General features: G+C 24.1%; 1 protein-coding gene across 1 annotated transcript in view; it reads left to right on the top strand.

Moving 5' to 3' along the window:
- LOC132918000 (hemicentin-1-like) overlaps positions 1–21,486 on the top strand; it is a 229,942-nt gene that overhangs the window by 168,307 nt on the left and 40,149 nt on the right. The window contains exons 6-7 of the mRNA XM_060979039.1: positions 1,740–1,874; positions 19,538–19,775. Of these exons, the coding sequence (XP_060835022.1) occupies positions 1,740–1,874; positions 19,538–19,775 (373 nt within the window). The remainder of the gene's footprint in view (positions 1–1,739; positions 1,875–19,537; positions 19,776–21,486) is intronic.

Raw genomic sequence — 21,486 nt, 5'->3', positions numbered from 1 at the left:
AACTACCCTTATAAGTTAGATTGTAGCTTTTTTCAGCTAGAAATGAAAAAAAAAATAATTATAAATTCAAAATACTCCACCCAGAATTTAATGTCATATGTTATTGATTATCGGTTATTGGTAATAACACATTTTTTAACAATCTATAACAATCCATCGTATTTGATATAAAACTATAAAATTTCAGTCAATTTTTCATAATAGATCTATATGCTAATATGGCAACATTGTTTTACCTTAAATTTAGAATATTAGTACTCGGGTCACGATTTTTTGAAAAATGAAAAAAATGAAACTTATTATAACCATAGTCTGGACTTTGAAGACTATAAGAATATATATTATATTTATAAATTAAATTATGTCCTTATGATGGTCTAGTACTTTAGTCATACTTATGCAGCACGCACGTACATAATATACACAACACTAAAATAATGTTGATGGTGCTTTCATTTTTACTCACCAGAAAGAAGGATTCTTTGATATAAATGTCAGTATTTTACTATCCCAATGTTGTGAACTGATTTGTATAGCAGACTAATTTAAATTTCCCATGAGTGTCTATATAAGATTAGTAAATCACTGTAAACAAGCAAGATTTCGACGAATACTACTTATTGTATTAACAAACAGTGATTGTCTGATATTATTAGTTTGCAACAATGTTCAAAGTTAGTATAGTAAGCTGAAGTGTGGAAGATTTAAACAATATGTATATATAATACATTTATACGAGTTACTTAAATGCACAATATTTGTATAATACATATCGAAAGATATTATAATAGTCAATGAGTTTTTAATCAAATAAATATTTTTTTATAATTTATTATCATTGACGAAATAATTATAATTGTTCTTTGGATTTCAAGGATTTCTCAGGTTGAATATTTAAGATAAATTTTTTAGGTAACATATATATAGGATAAATATTTCAGACTTATTTTTAGTCATTAAAACGAAAAAAACTGATAGATATGTAGGTACATTGAGATGTTGAAAGAATGATAGTTTAAATTAGATTCGTACGAATCAAATGATTCTGACGCTGATTTGACACTAAGAGCTTAAAATATAATACAATAAAATATTTAGAATATATTAGCATATTAGCTGATAGTATGATATATAAAATATAATTAAATATCCCTCACGTTAAAAATTTTAGCAATATCTTAGAAGATTTATTATATTTGATTAATAATATTTATTATTTAATAAGTTAAAGACAAGATCCGTTATTTTATTTTATTTCAATATGACATTGAAATAAAATTAGGTATTTAAGTTATAATTTATTATAATTTTAGCTTGATAAGTGTATTTTATGTATAATGTATATAATTAAATAATATGCCTCAGAAAGAATCACAAATCACAGAATTTATTTTACCAAAGAAATAATTTTGTCTAACAACTTGAACCCTGTTAGAGAGACGCAATATAAAGAGTTTTAATGAGGTTACTCGTCATCCAAATATTCTTGCTTGCATAATATACTCACAATAATTTAATAGTCAGCTTATTAAATATGCATAAATCAATTTAACAGCTGAATTAGTTATATTTATATAAGTACATTCTTAACGATTATTTCATATTTGATATAATGATAATTATATTTATAAATGCATATAATTATTATATTTTCATACAGACGTTGTTTTTTAAATTATAACCAAGTATATTTTGATAAATATTAATTAATAATATATTATGATGAATTTATTTTCGAGGTGGCAATGGGAACGGGTATTGCTTCGCATTACTATAACTTGGAAGTGATTGTACCAACGGCTCGAATTCTAGGAAGAGAAGAGTATCATATTGGAAAAGGAAGCACAATTAATCTCATATGTGTCATAGAAAATGTAAGTTTTGTTTATTATATTGTATTTAAATAATTTCAAGTATCGATTTTTTTAAGAACTTCAATTCATAATTAATAGAATGATCTAAAATTAATCTGATTAATTAAATAATAAATAATAAATATAAATGCATTGTTGAATATAATTATTAAACTCATATTTAAGATTAAAAATATTTTAAAACATTTCTAGGAATAATATAAAGTATTATGTTTACATTAAACAATACTAAAAAAATAATTAAAATACTATAATAGAAATAGTGTATAATATTATAGGTTAATATAAATATTAGTTCTTAATAGAGATTAATAAAGAATCTATAGATACTTTATTTAACTTACAAGTTACAAGTATACGTTTGACTAATATTTTGATATTTAGTAAATTTTTTTTTTTTTTTTTTTTTTTTTTATTAAGAAAAATATATTTACAATCTATTTTACAATAATCAGTAAGTATGATGACAAAGTTTATATAACATTATAAAATATTCGAATAGGAAAACCCTCAGTAGTGTCACCTGACCAGAGATTACATTAAGTTATTGTTTAGTTAGGTCATAAGTTATGACTCGTATCATTATAATTTTATGCTTTGAGCAAGTCTCGGGGCCACAGCCTTTTTAGTCTTTTAGGGACGTGTGTTGCAGAGGATAATTTTTGGATTAAAGGATTATAATGAGAGTGTAGCTTAGAAAAGAATTTGGTATAATGGGACTTGGCCAATTCGTTAAGAGTGGGTAGTTTTAAATCTTTGTGGAGATTTTTATTTGTTACGTACCAGGGGGAGGAGGTGATTAGGCGTAAGCATATTGATTGAAGTGCTTGTAGTGTTCTAGTGTTTGAAGGCTTTGAAGACCCCCATAACTGGATGCCATAGAGCCAGACCGGACGGATTATCACTTTATATATTGTCACCTTGTTTGTTAGGGATAGTTTGGATTTTAAAAGAGGTCTAAGGAGGTGCAGCCTGGAGTTGACTTGTTTACGCTTTAGTTTCAGGTGAGGGCCCCACGTAAGACGTTTGTCAAATGTGAGCCCTAAGTACTTAACTTCATTTGCTGTTGGAAGGACTTTGTTGTTGAGCATAACTGGGGGGCAGTCAGAGTTTCGTAAAGTGAATGTTACGTGAGTTGATTTGGTTTCGTTTATTTTTATTTTCCAACGGTTTGCCCATAAGTTGATCATATTGAGGTGATTTTGAATCCTTGAGCTAGCAATTTCTGGATCGCAATGTGACGCCGAAATTAGAGTATCATCAGCGTATGTGCCAATGAATGTGTAATGAGTCTTTGGGATATCATGGGTGAAAACAGAGTATAGGAAAGGGGCGATGTCGCTTCCTTGTGGGACACCTGCTTTAATAGGGTGGCATATTGAGTAGCTGTTTTTAAGACGAACAGTGAAGAAGCGGTCTGATAGGTAGGATTTTAATAGTAGAAAATACGGGGCTGGAAGGAACTTTTTTAATTTGTAGAGGAGTCCGTCGTGCCAGACCCGGTCAAAGGCCTGAGAGACGTCGAGAAAAACGGTGGGGCAGAATTCTTTTTTTTCCAGAGCGCTGGAGATGTGATCGACAGTGCGGTGTAGTTGGTGAATGGTTGAATGATGGGCTCTGAACCCAAATTGTGTGTGTGGGATGATATTAGCATTGGTGGCGATGGAGAGGAGCCTTTTTAATAAAATTTTTAGTAAATTAAAAATAATAAGTTTTAATCATATTTTTTTCTTTAATTTGTTATTCATGTTAAATATAGCAAATTCAAGATCAGTTATTAGTATAAATAGGTAATTTAGGAGATATAAGTAAATACTGTTACAAAAAAAAAAAAAAAAAAATATGAAATATCACAATAAAATCATTAAAAATATTATTCAACGTTAAACATATTATTAATACATTTATATAAATTTATTTAAATATAAATATTATAATGTAACTTTTTAGTAGTCATATTATTTTTGGGTGCCGGTTACCTGTTCGACGGTCATGTGTTCGAAAGCCATGCGTTCGAAAATGTGTGTTCGAAAGTTCATGTCATCGAAAAATTGTATCTTAGAAAAGCCATGTGTTCGAAAAATCATTTGTTTGAAAGATTATTTGTTAAAATTTAAAAAAAAAACTGCTAAACTAATTGGTTTTAAAACGTGATCCGATATACCTCACACAGAAAAAAGGTTTTTCGTATTGCGTGAGTAATCGATAAGTAATCGATAAGTACAGGTAACAATATGCGTTATGCAACAAATTTTATCTAGAATACGTTATAGTTGACAGGAACATAGCCAGTACAGTACGACATCGGATATACGCAATTGGTTTTTGTTGCTGAAAATAACGTGCTTTTAAAAATGAACATAGAAATTTTAAATAGTATTCATGGTGGTGTAGTTTTAAGTATTAATAATTATTTATACATAAAAAATAAAGACTACATAAGAAAAATAGACGATAAACATATTTTTTATTGGACTTGTGTAAAACAATGTGGTGCGAAAATTCGGACCTTTTGTGAAAACAATGAACATTATATTGACAAAAATTGTATTTTTTCTTTGTTTTATTATATTTTATAAAATACATATTAATGTAATTTTAGGTTAGTCTGACAATTGTAACATAACTATTCGAACAAATTACCTTTCAAGCACATGACTTATTGAACACATGGTTTTTCTAAGATACAATTTTTCGATGACATGAACTTTCGAACACACATTTTCGAACACATGACTTTCGAAAATATGATTTTCGGACAGTTGACCCCCACCCATTATTTTTGTATACATGTATTTATTAGTTAGGTAGTTAAATTTATTTATACTAGTTACAAGTTGAATTTGAACAAAATTATTGATTAAAAAAAATTAAATAATTTTTAAGCTGATTTTAAAATACCTATTTACCATGAATTATAAACAAAGATTATGTTTTACAGTACTTTAATACTAATTGTTAGTTGTCACTTTATATTCTGGTTTAGAACTTTAGTTGAAAAGCTACACGTATTCTAAATGTATAAGTAGAAAACAAACAGTTTATTTTAACACATCCCATAATTTTGTGTTAGTAAAAGTTTTAGGTAACATCAAGTACTATACACGAATTAACACCTTAAATAAGTTCATTTTCTTAAGATTATATTTTAATAAATCGTAAATACTTATTCAAATAGTAAAATTATTACTAGTAATGGTAAATGGCACTGTTTATATACTATTAAGTTAGATTAGGTTCTTGTATATCTGATTAATGCTGACACTAATTAATCATTTACGACGCAACTGTTTTTAAAGATTATATTTGATTTTGTTCAGAGTATTCAACATTTGAAATATCAATATTAAAATAAAAGTACATCTACGAGTAGATAAGAGTTATTTATTATATTTACATAAATGTAGTATATTATGGAAAATAAATTTTACACCATTTACGATTTGCTTAAGTATACATATGGACTTGTTATCTATAGTCAATACATTCATAATTTAATAAAAAAAATATGTATTATCACAAAACAATCATTAAATATCTAGTAAAAAAGTCTCAATCATTTTAGTGTATGGGTTTTAAGTATATTAAGAACTTCAAACTATTTTAATTTAAATAAATTCATTGTTAAATGAAAAAATGGGGGTGAGCTTTCTATAGTGAATCGTTCTATTTATTTTATGCTTGCTAGATATTTTGTATTATTTTCTTAGTATAATACATAGGATAACTGGTGAATTTTATCTTGAAATAATATTTTACATTTCACATTTTTTTTTTCAGAAAACCTTAAACCTTAAGTATCCTATAAGCTTATACACCATACACGTATAAGCAATGATATTATTATTCCCCTTAAAAAAAAACTTCATTGTCTACGTTAATAAGAACCACACAACTTATATTTTAAATAAAATTCTTATATTAAAATAGGAGTATATAAAGCAACATTTGTTTTAGCTGTACAACGTTATTATGTTATTGTTGTTAATATTATCAATATTATTAATTTTAAGTAAATTTTATTCGGAAAATTTATTTATATGGTTAAAAGAATTCTATAATTTAAATCGTTATAAAAACTTCTAATAAATAACCTATATTTTATACACAAATAGCATAGACATATTCACTTAATAATTAATGAAATTAATTTTACATTTTAGTTTTCAACTAGCTGTACGTTTAAACGATGATACTAATATGGTATAAATAAGTATAATCATACCTAAAGATCAGTTTTTTATGCACTAATAATTATATAGTATACAAGCAAATATTGAAGTATAATTTAATATATCAATTGTACATTCTAATTATACATCGCGAAAAAATTAAAGACAATTATAAATTTATTTACAATATAATTATTATTATTAATAATTTTATTCTAGAAAATAACAATCAATTTATCATTTAATACCCTTGAAATGTTTATTTTTTTTTTTAATAAAAATAATGTTAGGTGTATTTTATTATAGTAATAATATTCATTATTTTTATATTAATAATTCAATTCTAACACCTAGATCTAGTATATACATCATTAGAAAACAGGAATATAATTTTTTTTTTAAATATTTTAAAACATTAATATAAATTTTAATTTTTTTGAACTGGTATAAAACCATATTTAGTTGTTGGGATGATGTTTATTTAATTCAAATATATTCAAACGTATATATTTTACAAATTGTGTATGTATACAAACACAATTTTTTTTCAAATTTAAATATTCATATTTTGATAAAAAAAATCTTTATACTATTTTTTGGTAAAGTGAACAATTATTCAAATAATATTTACTTTTGTTGAAACACTCATATTTATAATATCGTGATGTAAGCTAAAATGTATCTAATAGTAAATGCATATCAGTAATTTCATATTACACATAAATAATTTTCTCTTTATGCATAAATTGCGAATACATCTCATTTCTAGTAATATAATACTAACACGTTGAAGAGTTACATTGTATAAAATAAGTAATAATATATTTTACTTATTTAACAAAAAAAAAAATAATAACAAATTTCAGACAATAAACATGCATAATATCCTTTTTATTCTTTTTATATACTAATTTTATTTATTTATTCTAAAATAAATAATCGATTTTTTTCATATATATTAATTAATTAATTTTATACAATCAAAATGGTTTCATCGGTATTCTATATAATAATAAAATTATATGATATACCTGCCTAATGTTAAAAATATTAATATATATCAGCTATTTACAATACCTAACCTAGCCTAATAGTTTTAGGTTAAAAGTAATTAGGTTACTTTACTTTTTATTTAAATAAATTTATAATTAAATTTGGAGGGATATTCCAAGTGCGACTCGTTTTTAATTTTTACCTTTTTCATAGACCGAGTGTATCCGCGGTCTTATTGAAAAATTATATTAAATATAATATATAAATATTATTTTTCTTCAAATTCAATAAGTAACTTTACTTGCGTAATAATAATAACGTTTCATAAAATTCCCAATATTGTTATAAAATATATTTAACCAGTTACTTTAACGATTAACCAATTGATTGATAAATATGTTTTTAATTTTAAAGCATTTTAGTGTTTAAGTTGTTTAAGATGAAACTTTGTTTTAGAAGCAATTGGTCAATATCTATTCAAATCTACAACTATAATGATTTACAGGTGCTTAATTTTTACAGTTATGATTTGAAGCACTTGAAATTATGGGGAAATTGCATTTTATTTTAACTTCAATAATAATTAAGTACTTCTAAATTAACTGGGACGCACTAGGGCTATATCAAAAATATGATTTTTTTTCTTAGGACAAAATCAGATGATATCTTATTTCGGAATGCACTCGGGAAACTTCCAAATTAGGTAGGTACTTTAATTTTCAATCAGAAAAGTAACTAAGTTACTTTTGTTTACAATAATAAACAATAACAGTTCCCTGGTATTTTCTAATTGTTTAACAAACATCATTTGATAAGCAACTGAAGACAAATAGTAAAGCGTAGAGATTTAAAATTATATATATATTATTTATATTAATATTACCTACCCAATGTCGGCCAATACTTGCATCATTCATATATTTAAAGTATTAATAGGTATATTTCTATTATTATTATTTTCTTATTTTTTTTTTACTAGAAATATGTCCAAACGGTAATATTTTATTCTATACTTTAAATTATTTATTTACAAGTAATTCATATTCAATTGGTATTACTTCAAGAAATTCTAATAAAATTAAAATTAGTCCATAGGTATATAAATATACTGCAGATATAGCTTTATAACATAATATTTGTATTAGCCATTAAGGGAAAACATTTTAAAAACTCATAATTAATTTAACATTATTCTTTATTTCATGATTGCATTATTATTATTTTTATAATCTTGCTATTATCTTATTTTTACTGACTCATAATTTTCTATGCTCTATTTGATATAAATTGTATAAAAAACTGTATAACACGGAACTATACAAAGTTATTTTTAAATACGGATGGATTAGATACATATTTTAATATTTTTAAAGTACTTTTAAACCCGATAACATCAAGAGTCTTTTGTTATATTTATGCATACACTTAAAAACTGAAAAAAATAAATAGGTAAAATGGTGATAGATGAAATGAAAATATTTTTAACTTTAGTTACCTATTTAATTTTATGATAAAACAACTTTCAATAAAATTCAAACGTCTGTTTTCAGAATAGGTAACTACATATTATTTCATTTTAAAACTATTCGAAGCTATCAAAGCATATTTGTGTAAACGTCATTCATTCTAAAAAAATTCAACAGTCTGTTTAGGTATTTTTTTTTTTGAGTATCTACACAAAATTCGTAATACTTAAAAAAATATAATATAATGCATCAGACTATACATGCATATTTTGCATACTTCTAATTAAAATATATTATTTAAACCGTAATTTATAATTTACATAATAAATACTAAATTTAAAACTATGATATGTTTAAGTTTTATAGAAAATAGGTATAGATAGAATCTATATTTGTATAATTAATATGAATCATATTTTTTTAACGATTACGAATCAAGTTTAAAGTTATTATTAGTCGGAATATGGGCATTTAATTGAGATTATATTAAAACTAAATCTAAATAGTTTTTATTAAAAAAAAAAAGATATTCAGCGTTAAACCAATTCCAGATAAAGACCACATTTGTCAGAAATAAGATTATATGTTTCCGACAATATTTCTGATGTACCTTTCTAAGTGGTAACGTAATTGAATGTTAGTGACAAATGTATACTGCTCTGGACGTTGCTTAAGTTAACAACAACACTCTATTGATTTTATTTATCACAAGAGCAGTACAATTTAAAAAAAAAAAACTATATAGTAGATGAGTATAAAATACTACATAATATACCAACTTTATAATCATTATCGTTATAATCATAAATTATTTTAACACTTTACTATTGTCTAATAGATATACATTATATAGGTATACATTATTACAAAGCAAATCATTTATACGATATTTACTTTCAAATTAAAATTTTGTAGAAATTTGATTAAACTTTATCTTTACTCTGTCAATCCTAAAATTAATTTTAAAAATATATTTTATTTTTTTACTTAATTATTAAATGTTTATAATTCTGTTCGTACATAATTCATACTAGGAATAATTAATTTAACTTTGTTATTTAGGATCTAAGTTTTTGTGTAGTAAATTAAACTAAGCTGTTAGAAATATTACAATTGCTCAACTATTGTAAATTATTCTCAACATGTTGGAAATAAATGTTTTGGAAGTAGATTTAATATGTAAAACTAATATAAGTATATAACTCATACACAACAGGTTACAACTTATGCAGTTCCAAAGTTGTATATAAAATTAAATCAGATTTCCAAAGTGGTCAAATTATATTAAATATCATTGACTATACATAAACAAATTTTATTGGAATCACAAAAATACTCACAAAGAGTAACATTTTATAAAATAATTTTAAGTGATATTATTAAAAAATAATCTAATCATAACAAAACGAGAAAAAATGGTTTCGATAATTAATATTAGAGAAGTTCGGTCATAAAACACATCGAACACAGATACAGATTTCCAGTATGCACGAAATAACGCCTTATTTCCAGACAATTAATTTCGCATCGAAAATGCCTGTGATTGGTTTACAGTAAACTAAATAACGTTATGAAATCCCTTGGGCGGCGGTTTTCTTACAAGTTCTCTCGTCTTTTCATGATTCATAAAATCCGACGATTCGATAAAACTATTTTTTTTGGATTATCGCTGAAATAATGAAAAAAAAATACAAAATCTTGGCAAAAGTTTTGTCCGAAATATAATCAGAATATTTAAACATCATTATCATGAAATAGATTAGGAAATGAGTAAATAAATAAATGAAATTTAAAGTATAAAAGAACAAATGTTAGTATGATTTGAATTTATTAAGAATACGTCAAATGAAATGTTAAACGTGTCAAATATTATAAACTATAATGTCATTTTAACACTTTATACTATGAAAATCAAAATGACAGCTAAACACCGTCAGCAAAATTTATAATGGATTTTCTCTCTTTTTTAAGGCCGTTTAATGGTGAATATATGAGAAAAAATATTATTCCGTTTACATGCACTATTTTTGACTCAATTCAGAAATTTAAATAAGTAAAAAGCACAATGTTAAGCAATGTGTGTCGGAAAATGCAAATAATCTCAAAATTATTTGCATCAAATATACCTCATTTAGAGTTAAAATGTCAATATATAGAAAAATGAAATATTTTAGTGAAACTTTTTATGAAATATTTAAAATTAAATTTTACTATTTATTCAAAGAAAGAATTATAAATTTAGTAATTAATTAATCTATATTTTTTCTTGTTAACTTAGCTCGAGTTTATATTTTACTACTTATTACTTTTATAATACGTACATCATTGTTTTATATATTATTTGTATTATACCTAATAGTTGTTATTTTCACTTTCACCAAATCCGTCGCTGTGCCAATTCACATCAGTAAATCATCTCTCAACTGATTATTAAATAATTTTGATTTGAGGGAGAAGGCAAAAGAGAGAGAAATTTAAAAATAAAAAATAAATTTTATAAGAAAAATATAGCATACACTTTATGCTATATTATATGCACAGACAGTCTATTTTCAAAAATGTTAGGATTTCAAAATAAACTAAAAACAAGTGTTTTTTGACGAACTGCATAATGATGAAATTTGACCTATATACATAAACATTTTTACGAAATATATTTTTGGTGATTGACGCTTATGAAAAACTGTCCGAACATCACCTGCAAGAGACAATAAGTTTATCATATTACATTAATATTTTGTCTATGGTTTTAAGCCATGAATGTGGTGATGCACTAAGATTTCCAAATTATTTGCCTATCCCCAGCACTACGACTGAATGAATTTTATTATATTACGAACAATATATTAATTATTAATAGTGTGAGCGTCTTAATTGAATACGATAATATTGACAGTTGTCGTTGAACGTACTATGAACCAATAATACAACGTTATATTGTTATGTGGACGTATTACATGTCTTGGATTCTAGAAATTGCCGTGATATTAAATAGTATTACGCACATGAGGCTACACCTCATTATGCGTGCACATGAGGTACACCTCATTATGCGTGCACATGTCAACAGTATGAATAATATATTCAGCAATAAGTCCAATAATAATTCTTTCGAAAAATTCCTCTGATAAATAAATAATAATGGAACATCGGCGTTTACCAATTAGCTATATATTGTTTCTATTGTATTCACACGTTTAATGCAATTGTATAAATACGCCTACAACTGTGTGATATGGGTACTATCTATTCTATGTCAGTATTTTAGCCGCGCACACAGGAATACAGTAGGGGATTGTGCTAATAGTAATTTTCTCCGAATTATATGCTGCTGATATTAGGGGCGAAGATTATTCTGTAGAAATACATTTTCACGAAGAAAGACATGTCAGGCGGGGTTTGTGACCCATTACCCGTTACACCATCAACAGTGTGTGCACCGTGACCGTGTATATTATATGTTATGATTTAATAGGTAACGAATACCGACAATATACGTATTTTCAAATTATGAAAATATAATTTAAAAAAATATTGGAGGTTTTAATTAATTGAATATTAAATTTATTTTTTTCCATACTGAACCCAATTTTATGCGCATAGCATACGAATTTTCTTTAATAAATAATAGTCATAATACTACATTGGTCATGGGTAATATATTTATAATAACTGTATTTCTTTTCTTAAACATAAAACATAATTTATCGCGAGATTCTTAAATAGTTTTTATGTTAAACAAATTGGTGACCTAAATACTGATAGAATTTTCTGTGTTATAAGTTATAACAAGTTGCCCATAATTCATAAGGCATAAAACATAATATGGTTTATTGGTGGTCACACAGGACATCAATATTAAATAGTTGTTTTTTTTTTTTTTATAAATAAAATACTTTTTCTGCTTTAATGAAATTTAAATTCAAGTTAAAGTGAAATTGTGAAACTTCTTATCAGTTAAATTGTATTTGAGTTTAAACTCCACTTACACCATTGAGTATAAACCCGATCGATGTCCACCCGAGATGTAGGTTTATGCATTATCGTATGTTACGTTTTATCAACATACCGATGTATAATGAATTTAAAAAAAAAAATAATGGTGATTGTATTTTAGGTATTTTAAACATATTTAAATATTTTATTCTAAAAAAGGTTAAGGTGAAATTATTATACAATTGCATATTGTATAACAATTATTAAATTATAATATTATGATGAACATTTTCTTAAAGTATACATTGTTGGCTTAACAAATTTACCTATAGTGATTAAATTTTTTAACAATCATTTTATTTATTATCAAAAGTAAATAAAAAATAAATTAATTTCCCATGCTAAAACTTGAGTTATTATTGATTATTATAGTTAATCAAATTTTGTTTACCTGAATAAAAATTATGAAATTATTTTGTTTTTGGTCTTTATTTATATTTTTGTAAATTTATTTAATTTATATATCATTAGAAAATAATTGTCTACCTTTAACACATGCATCGTTTATAGAAGGAAGATAAACCAAATTGTTTACAAATAAATGGTTAAATTGTTAAAAACAAATTTCATAGTTTTGACATCAGACATGACATAATATTATGTTTACAATTTTAAAATTATTTTCAATACTAATCTATAATTTATAAAAACCTTATATTATTAATATTAATTAAAAGTAATATTTTTTTTTTCAATTAAATTCGATATATTACAACTTAAATGACAAAATAAGATAAGAATGTACATTTGATAACAAATATATATATTATGTTACAAACTTTTGTATTTTTATTATTATTCAAGAATCATTTCAATTTAAAATATTGTTTGTGTTTTTATTAATTTTTTTACAGTCTTTTTTTATTGTTTTTTGTCTCTGATTATAATTATTATCATCTACTAAATCATGTCTATAAAACTAATCAAAATAAATTTTACTTTTTTGTGATTAGTACACATGATACTTAAATATTTGGATATATTTTGTCACGATAATATTATTTTTATTATAATTAATCTTGAATTCAATATGATAAATCGATATTCACTTAATTATGTATATAATTGTATTCTAATATAAGTATACTGTTGAAATTTTAAAAATCACATATATATATATTATTATTAGGTGGTATTATTTTTAATTTTTATACACTGTTGAAAATAAAATAATAATGTATGTAGCAAAATGTATACATAAATAAAAATTATTATATGTTATATAAAATCAAATAATTATATTTTGAAACATTTTCGATAAAAAATAGTCAATAATGTCCAATCTTATAAATTATATGGTACTAACAACAGGTATAAAATCACTATTTTATTTATCCTTTTAGTATACTTAGAGTTTGAGATTGGTTAAAACTTTTGTTAGAATAGCATGGACCAACAAATTGGTCTGATTATTTTAAGAATATACTTAGCGTGGGTTGATGCTTGTGAGCAATCCAATCAATAATTCAAAAATAGACAATTTACGTCCAATGGTCAAATTTCAAAAACAGTTTATAGAATCATCAATTAGTCATTTCTATACTATGCTGCATTGTCAATAGAAATTTAGAAACTTTAGTTTCATAGAAATCTTCTATAAAATTACTTTTATTCAACTACACGGAAATATACGCGTCTTTGTTTTAATGTATGTTACCTGTTTAATGTAATAAGGAGATACTATTGCATGAACACATATATTTCCAAAAATAATTTGGATACGAATGTTGACGAAGTTCAGGATTATATCTCGAACATTATATTATTATATATAATTCACCTGAAAATGGCGTTTTCAATTCAACAATTACTCTAACTTATATAATACTGTAATATTTTTTCAACTCGATTCGAATCTGTTAAAAACAAAAATTTGCAAAACGTGCGTCGTATATATGCATAATAACGTGTTAAACATTGCTTTAATTGATGTAGCTTTTTGGTGGATGCTATTTGCAATTAATTGTTCCGATCCAGGCGTCGTAAATCTGAGGTCTGTTATAAATGTAGTTCGACAGAACATAAGCTATGCAAATTCAAACGGAATATTGAAACTGTTTTGGGTAAAGCTAGTGGTAAAGACGTTTCAAAGGCGATGATTAAAATCGATGATACGCAAAATGTTCACTATTTGTTTACAATATCATGATAGGTAGCATTTCATTCAATATTGAATATTGCGCAAAATAAAAGAAATATAATATTAAACAAAAAAATGATATCCAATATAGTTTGTTAGACCAATAATTTTTAAAAGTTTTTTTTTCCAAACAATGTGTGTATTAAATCAACTATGCGTTAAACATTAAGTATGTAGTTTATAAATAGCGTTATTCAGATTTTTTATTAAGTGAAAATTGTATACATATTACATAAAAAATAGCTTATTCTGTTTTTCCTCTATAATTATGAGGTATACATAATTATATACCTTTATTTTCCAAGAAGTAGTATTATACTTATATCAATGATTTTAGTTTGTTATTGTTTTCTTCAATTGTACCTCTTAAATTATCTGAAGACTGGCGATATGATGTATCATTAATTATGTAATTCGATGAATTTTATTTTTATTCGAAACTTAAAATATATAGTGTATTACAGATTATGTAAGATTGTCATAATATTAATTTCTTACCTAAACGCCGTGCAAGATCTGCTATAATTCATAAATATATCTACTATATATAATCACTAAACAGATGGCTCTTATTTTTGTCAATGTGTTCATCAATAACTGTAGTGTCATAGGTTACTTTTTACTTTTTAACACATACATTTTTAATTTTGTTTAAAACCATGTGGTATACAACATACACATATAATGAGAGTATTTTATATAATTTAAATAATAATCATTATTTTATTTCTTGTATCCATCACTTTGACTATATGTCTATGTATATGATAGTTCTTTTTTTAACGTATTGGGAAAAGTCTAAATTATTTTGCTTAATTATTATAATTTATTTATTTTTAATTATTCGGTTGTAAATTGGTAGTAATAATAATTAATAAATTATTAACTTATTAACAATGTATTTCTACAGTATTATCTGATATTTACTAATATTAATATATATATATTTGAATACGTTATTAAAATTATTAGTTACTGCTATCAACGTTATTCAAGATTTCATATTACCGGTTAAGCAATAATAATCACTTAAAAAAAAATTTTGATTATCAGTAAGATGGAAACAGATAAAATACTAGGTTTTTTTTTTAAAAAAAATGTGTTAAATCGGATTAACAGCTTTTGCCATCTATTGTATTCCTTGTATCGTATTTTCATTGATCATTGTGATCAATGATCATGGTGTCATTCACGAACCATGATCCACCACTAGATGAGTCAAACTTAACTTTTTGATACGACACTTAAAACAACGTACCTGTAAACTGACCAATTATTGGCAATCTGGAATTACCATTACTACCATGTAAAAATACACCAATAACTTTACACAAAAATTTAAAAATATATTTTTAAAATTGTACATACTGATTTCAAAATAAAAAACATAACAATAAATAATAATAAAATATTTATATTAATTTATTAAGTTACAACAATTCAAAATACTACTGGATACTGGTTTTGTTTTAAATTTTAGTCAAATATAATAAATTATTAATCAATAATAATTATTGTTTTATTAATTTGTTAAAAAAGTTATTTCTTCTAATAAACAAAATATTTTTCAATAAATCAAGCAATAATCAAGTATGAAATCGTGCCATCAACTAAATCTTAACAAATCATTCTAGAAAATTACACGTTTAAATTCTAAGGGTTACAGATGAATATTAAATATTTTATTGATTAATCGATAATCTACTATAATCATTAATCCACTAATTTATATTTTAAAAACACCATAGTAAGTTTTTCACGCGCACACGTTAATTTTCATATTAATATAGATGCATAAATACTTTAAAACTAGAGATGAACCTTTATAAATATCGAATATTGAACTCAGTGCCTGAGGATGGATATACAACCCAAACTCCACCTACCCTTAAAACCATATCTGATTCTCTGTAATCATTTATAGAAATGTTTAGATTTTAAACACGTTTTGTAATTAATTTCCATGTAGAATACAAAATGATAGTAATAACGAAATACAAAAACTAAAAAAATCTTAGTTACATCCCAAATAATATATTTAAAATAGAATATAAAAATGATTGGTTATAATGAAATACACGGGACTATACTGAGTACCTATGATTTAGTTTTAGATTAAGTAGGTATGAAATTTAGGCTATCTAATAGTAACTTTTGAGTGGGTTTTGTTCTGACTATGAGCTGACTGGAATGCTGGGTGCCCCTTTCAGATATCCCTAGTCTTTGGTGCAGAGAGCACATTTGGCAGGACTATACTGGTCTTTGGTGCACTCATCTGTATATTGTAGTTATCACTACATTTCACTCATTATGGTTACTGATTAACATGAGTATTGTAATATTTATGATTAATTTGTTGACAAACATGTTCACACTGAATTTGTTGCTTACTCACTCAATTATTTTTGTTCAATTGTCGCATTTGAGCGAAAATTTTACGTGTTACGCATGGTTAAGAAACGCAATATTTTGTACAAAAATGTTTGATAAAAAATGTCTGTCACATAGTGCAGACTCGATTTAAAGCATTATACAATAAACTAATTTTTAACACTTAAATTGCTTATAATTTTAATTAATTATGCATTATAATAATATTAGATTTAAGGTTTGATGAGATCAATAGCTTCCGGAGTTAATAGGTTAGGTTACTGTCTTATCGGCCACTGTCTGATCTTTAAATCACTAGTTGATACGCTTAACAAAAAAATAGGCCACGGAAATATTTTACAATATTGCTGTAATAAATTTAAAGTATTGAATTGTCGAATTGTAAAAGTTTACAAATAACACATACTATATTAAAACGTTCAAATGTTGTAAAAAATAAAAACATTTGGTTTTTTATCTTTCTTTGCACTACAATCGCATTATATTGTTGAGTGTTTGTATTGTCCTTAAACGATTGTTTGATTCGATTTAAAATGTTTTTCTTTCTCAAGACCAGTAGAATTGTAAAAATATTTATAAACATATAATATAGTGTAACATTTTTTATCATATAAATGTATTGTTTTTATTCACAGTAAAAATATTTTGAATATGATATTGTAGAATCTTTTAATATTATCTTGGTTTTTTTAAATGTCAAAAATCAAAATATATAATTATTTTTAGTATCCTTTTTCCTACTTCATAAAAATACTAACCATGCATAAAATATAAACACAGTCGACGTATTTATATATTTAGTCCAACAATTTATTATTTAAAGTAACTAAAATACGAAATTAAATATAGATATTCATTTAAAATTCTTGAAAATAAATTAAACCGGCTTTTGCAAGAATAAAATATAGTTATTTGAGAGGTTTACAGAAGTATTGAATTATTATAACAGGTGATTGTTTTAGTAAATATTGACAGTTGTATAGTTTTATATTGTATCATTTATTTCTGTACAATCGCGTGCGTATTAATGTTAAATTATATTATATGAATAATAAAAAATATATAGGTATTTAATTATAATAATTTTTTTGTTATTTGTACAAAAAAAATTATTATAATTTTTTTTTTAATTAATTATGTTATTTTTTTTTTAAATTTATAATTTAAAATGTGAACTTTTAGGCCTGAAAATGAACATGTTAGTATCTTTTTGAAGATTAAAATTAAATAAATATGTATTTAAAAACGGTTTCTAATATTACGTCTAATAAAATACAAATATGCATTCGTTCTCTACCAATAGTCTAATAATAAGTAACAAAAAAAAAAAAAAAGATGTATAAATATCAAATTGCAAATATAACTGAACATTATAGTATTGAGTATCAAAGTTACATCAATATGATACACACGATGCATTCTTAACACAAAATCCTTTCTAAGACTTCCAGTAAACTTTTACCAAATTCTTGTCTAACACATTCTCTTTAACAAAGATTATCCAGTGAACCGTTACTAATAACTACCATGAATTACTCTCACAACGTGAAACATGTGAACGTATGTTGATAATCAAACAAATAAATTTTATTTTATGAAACAATTTAATGATGTAAAATAATTTGAAACACCATATTATGTATTTTTAGCATTTAAAATATGTATATTATAAAGAATTTAAATAACAAAAATAAGTACATTTATATTTTTAACTATAATAAGTATGAAAAAATGTTAATATAAGAGTAATTAGTAAACATTTGTTTGTCGATGACCCAGATTCTAAGGATTATATTTATACAAAAACCAAGAAACACATTCTGTTATCTAGAAGGTTTCGAATATATTTCTAAGAAAATCGTATAACTGATATTTAGAAAAATTAGGAATTTATTTTCCTATGTGTTATACGGTCATTAAACTTTGGCACTTTGACATTCAGGGAAAACTCCAAAACATAGATTAGTAACATACTAACAAATATTGGCTTATTTAGAATTCCAAATTTTTTAGTTGTCGTCGAGTTATTAAAAAAATAAACATTAAATATAAATGCTAAACTTTTTTATAAATTTTGTTAAAAATAACTTATGTTCAAACTATTAAGTAAGAGTTATTAAAATTAAAATGTGTATGCAAAATAATTTGTATTTTTCACGATTAGGATAGTTTTTTTTCAAACATTTAACTTCAAAACTCACAAAAAAAAGTAATTTAGTACTTTTGATATATTTGAATTACTTGTAGTACTCGTATAATATGACGAATCGTGTATTATAATTTTCAAGTTGTTTCTTTGAAAAAATAAGTGCTATCATTATAAATCAAATTAAGTATATAAATTCATAAAAATAAATTTGTTTTAAATGATTGAAAATAAAAACATATATTATTTCACCACTTAAATTATACAAAGTAGGAATATTGCTAAACAAAATCTTGAAAATATTGTTTACAATAATAAATTATCTCACTGATTATTAATATTATTGATTTTTTTTTCAGGGATCCTCGTCAACAAGAAATGTCGTTTGGGTTCATAATGGAATTCCTATATATAATATTAAAAATAACAAGAAAGATGATCCTAGTCCAATTTTGGTAACTACTGAAGTCATACAACCTGACAATACCATTCAGAGTAGGTTATTTATTCGAGGGGCATCTCCGTCAGCTTTGGGAAATTACACATGCACAGCGCCATACACCGAACCTGACACGGTCAATGTTTACGTGAGCGAAGGTAAGATATTTAAAAAAAAAAAAATTTGGGCAAGCGAGTATCGCTCCGCTGTATAGTAGGTGTAGAGTGGGTCATTGTAATGGATATGTTAAATTTAAATTCAATGATATATTCATAATATACGAAAAACGATTCTGAGGGAAAACGATCTGTCAGCCTATATCACTAAGTACATTTCATGATGTGCTTTTTATATTGTCATCAAAGTAATATTTATTTTACTATTAGGTTGATTCAATTTTCTATTATATTATTAAAATAAAATATATTATATATAATATTTATACCATATAATATTATTGTTATTAACTTTTGTTTTAAAATCAGCTTACTGTGAAATAATGTAAATAGATTCTTGATATAAATAAGTAATATCCTAAAATTAATCTGCATATTTCGAAATGTAATTGCATACATTTATAAATATTTCGAGTTAATAGATAATATTTTGAAAAGAATCAATTGTAATTTAAAAACGGTTTTGAATACAATCTATATTTTTCTAAAACGTGTAGTGAACATTTTTTTAATATTTATATATATACTGTACATACACAATACCATATTATTATCTATTAATATTACTATATTTTGTATTTTTCCATTTTAACTTTTACATATTTATTCGATTTTACTGATATAGTACTTTCCTTTTATGTGTTTGCTGTTGCCTGTTTGTCAAAAAGCTATACTATAAATACAAATTTAAAACCTTCAAGGATTCAAAATAACTTCATAAATAAAATTATAGTTATTTCATAGATATTCGTATAATATTATACTTTTTTTAATAACTTAAGTTGTTTATATATTGAGTTATTTTATACATCTTTTTTGATAGTCCATTTGGAGAAAAACCTAGTAGATTGTAGATATTATATTAAAATATTATTATTTATTTAATTTTATTGCTTTTGAGTATTTTTTATTTTAATTCAATATTTTTACAATCTATACATACAATAACCATGATATAATAAGTATTTCATTGAAAACAAAATATTATTATTCTAATAATAATATCCAATATTAATTTATAGGATACGTCACTAAAAATTAAATGCAATCTTTAAATTATCGAAAAACGGTTTCAAGTTGGGTTGGCTTAAACCGCTCTTGTGATATAGATTAAATTTGTTCAAAACAATTTTAATGTAGATTTTCTTCGTGGTTAGGTTTGATTAAAAAATTAATGTAAAATATCGTCAAAAGTACTACCTCAATAGTTTTTATGAATTTTTGACTATTAACTACGAATTACAAAGTATACAAATAATTTGTTCTGAATAAATTTTGCCTGAAAAAGTATTTATAGAAAAATATATGATTTTAAAAAGAGAACACTACATTAACACCAATATTTTTGCTTCGTTCGGTAAAATGTAATATAATTTCAGACAAAATAAACAAAATAATCTATTTTTAATCAATAAATATATCAATGATTAATGCAATCAGCATATTATATTACTAGACATAAATATACGTATAACACAGAACCCATCATTAAAATAATCCTTGATGCATTCAAATATAACTTTTTTACGTACTTTAATTAAAAGGCTTAAAAATAGATACTATACGTATGAACTAGTTTATACTTTTAAATTAATATTGTTTATGTTGTATTCACATTTTAATTTGTAGGTTAATTATTCAAACTGAAAGATATAGCTTTTTAATTAATATTTATTAATTAGTGAATGTTTCG

The sequence above is a fragment of the Rhopalosiphum padi genome, chromosome 1 (genome assembly GCF_020882245.1).
Source record: "Rhopalosiphum padi isolate XX-2018 chromosome 1, ASM2088224v1, whole genome shotgun sequence".
In the NCBI taxonomy this organism is placed as follows: Eukaryota; Metazoa; Arthropoda; class Insecta; order Hemiptera; family Aphididae; genus Rhopalosiphum; species Rhopalosiphum padi.
Note: the sequence above shows the minus strand (reverse complement) of the source record. Positions and strands in the feature narration are given on the sequence as shown.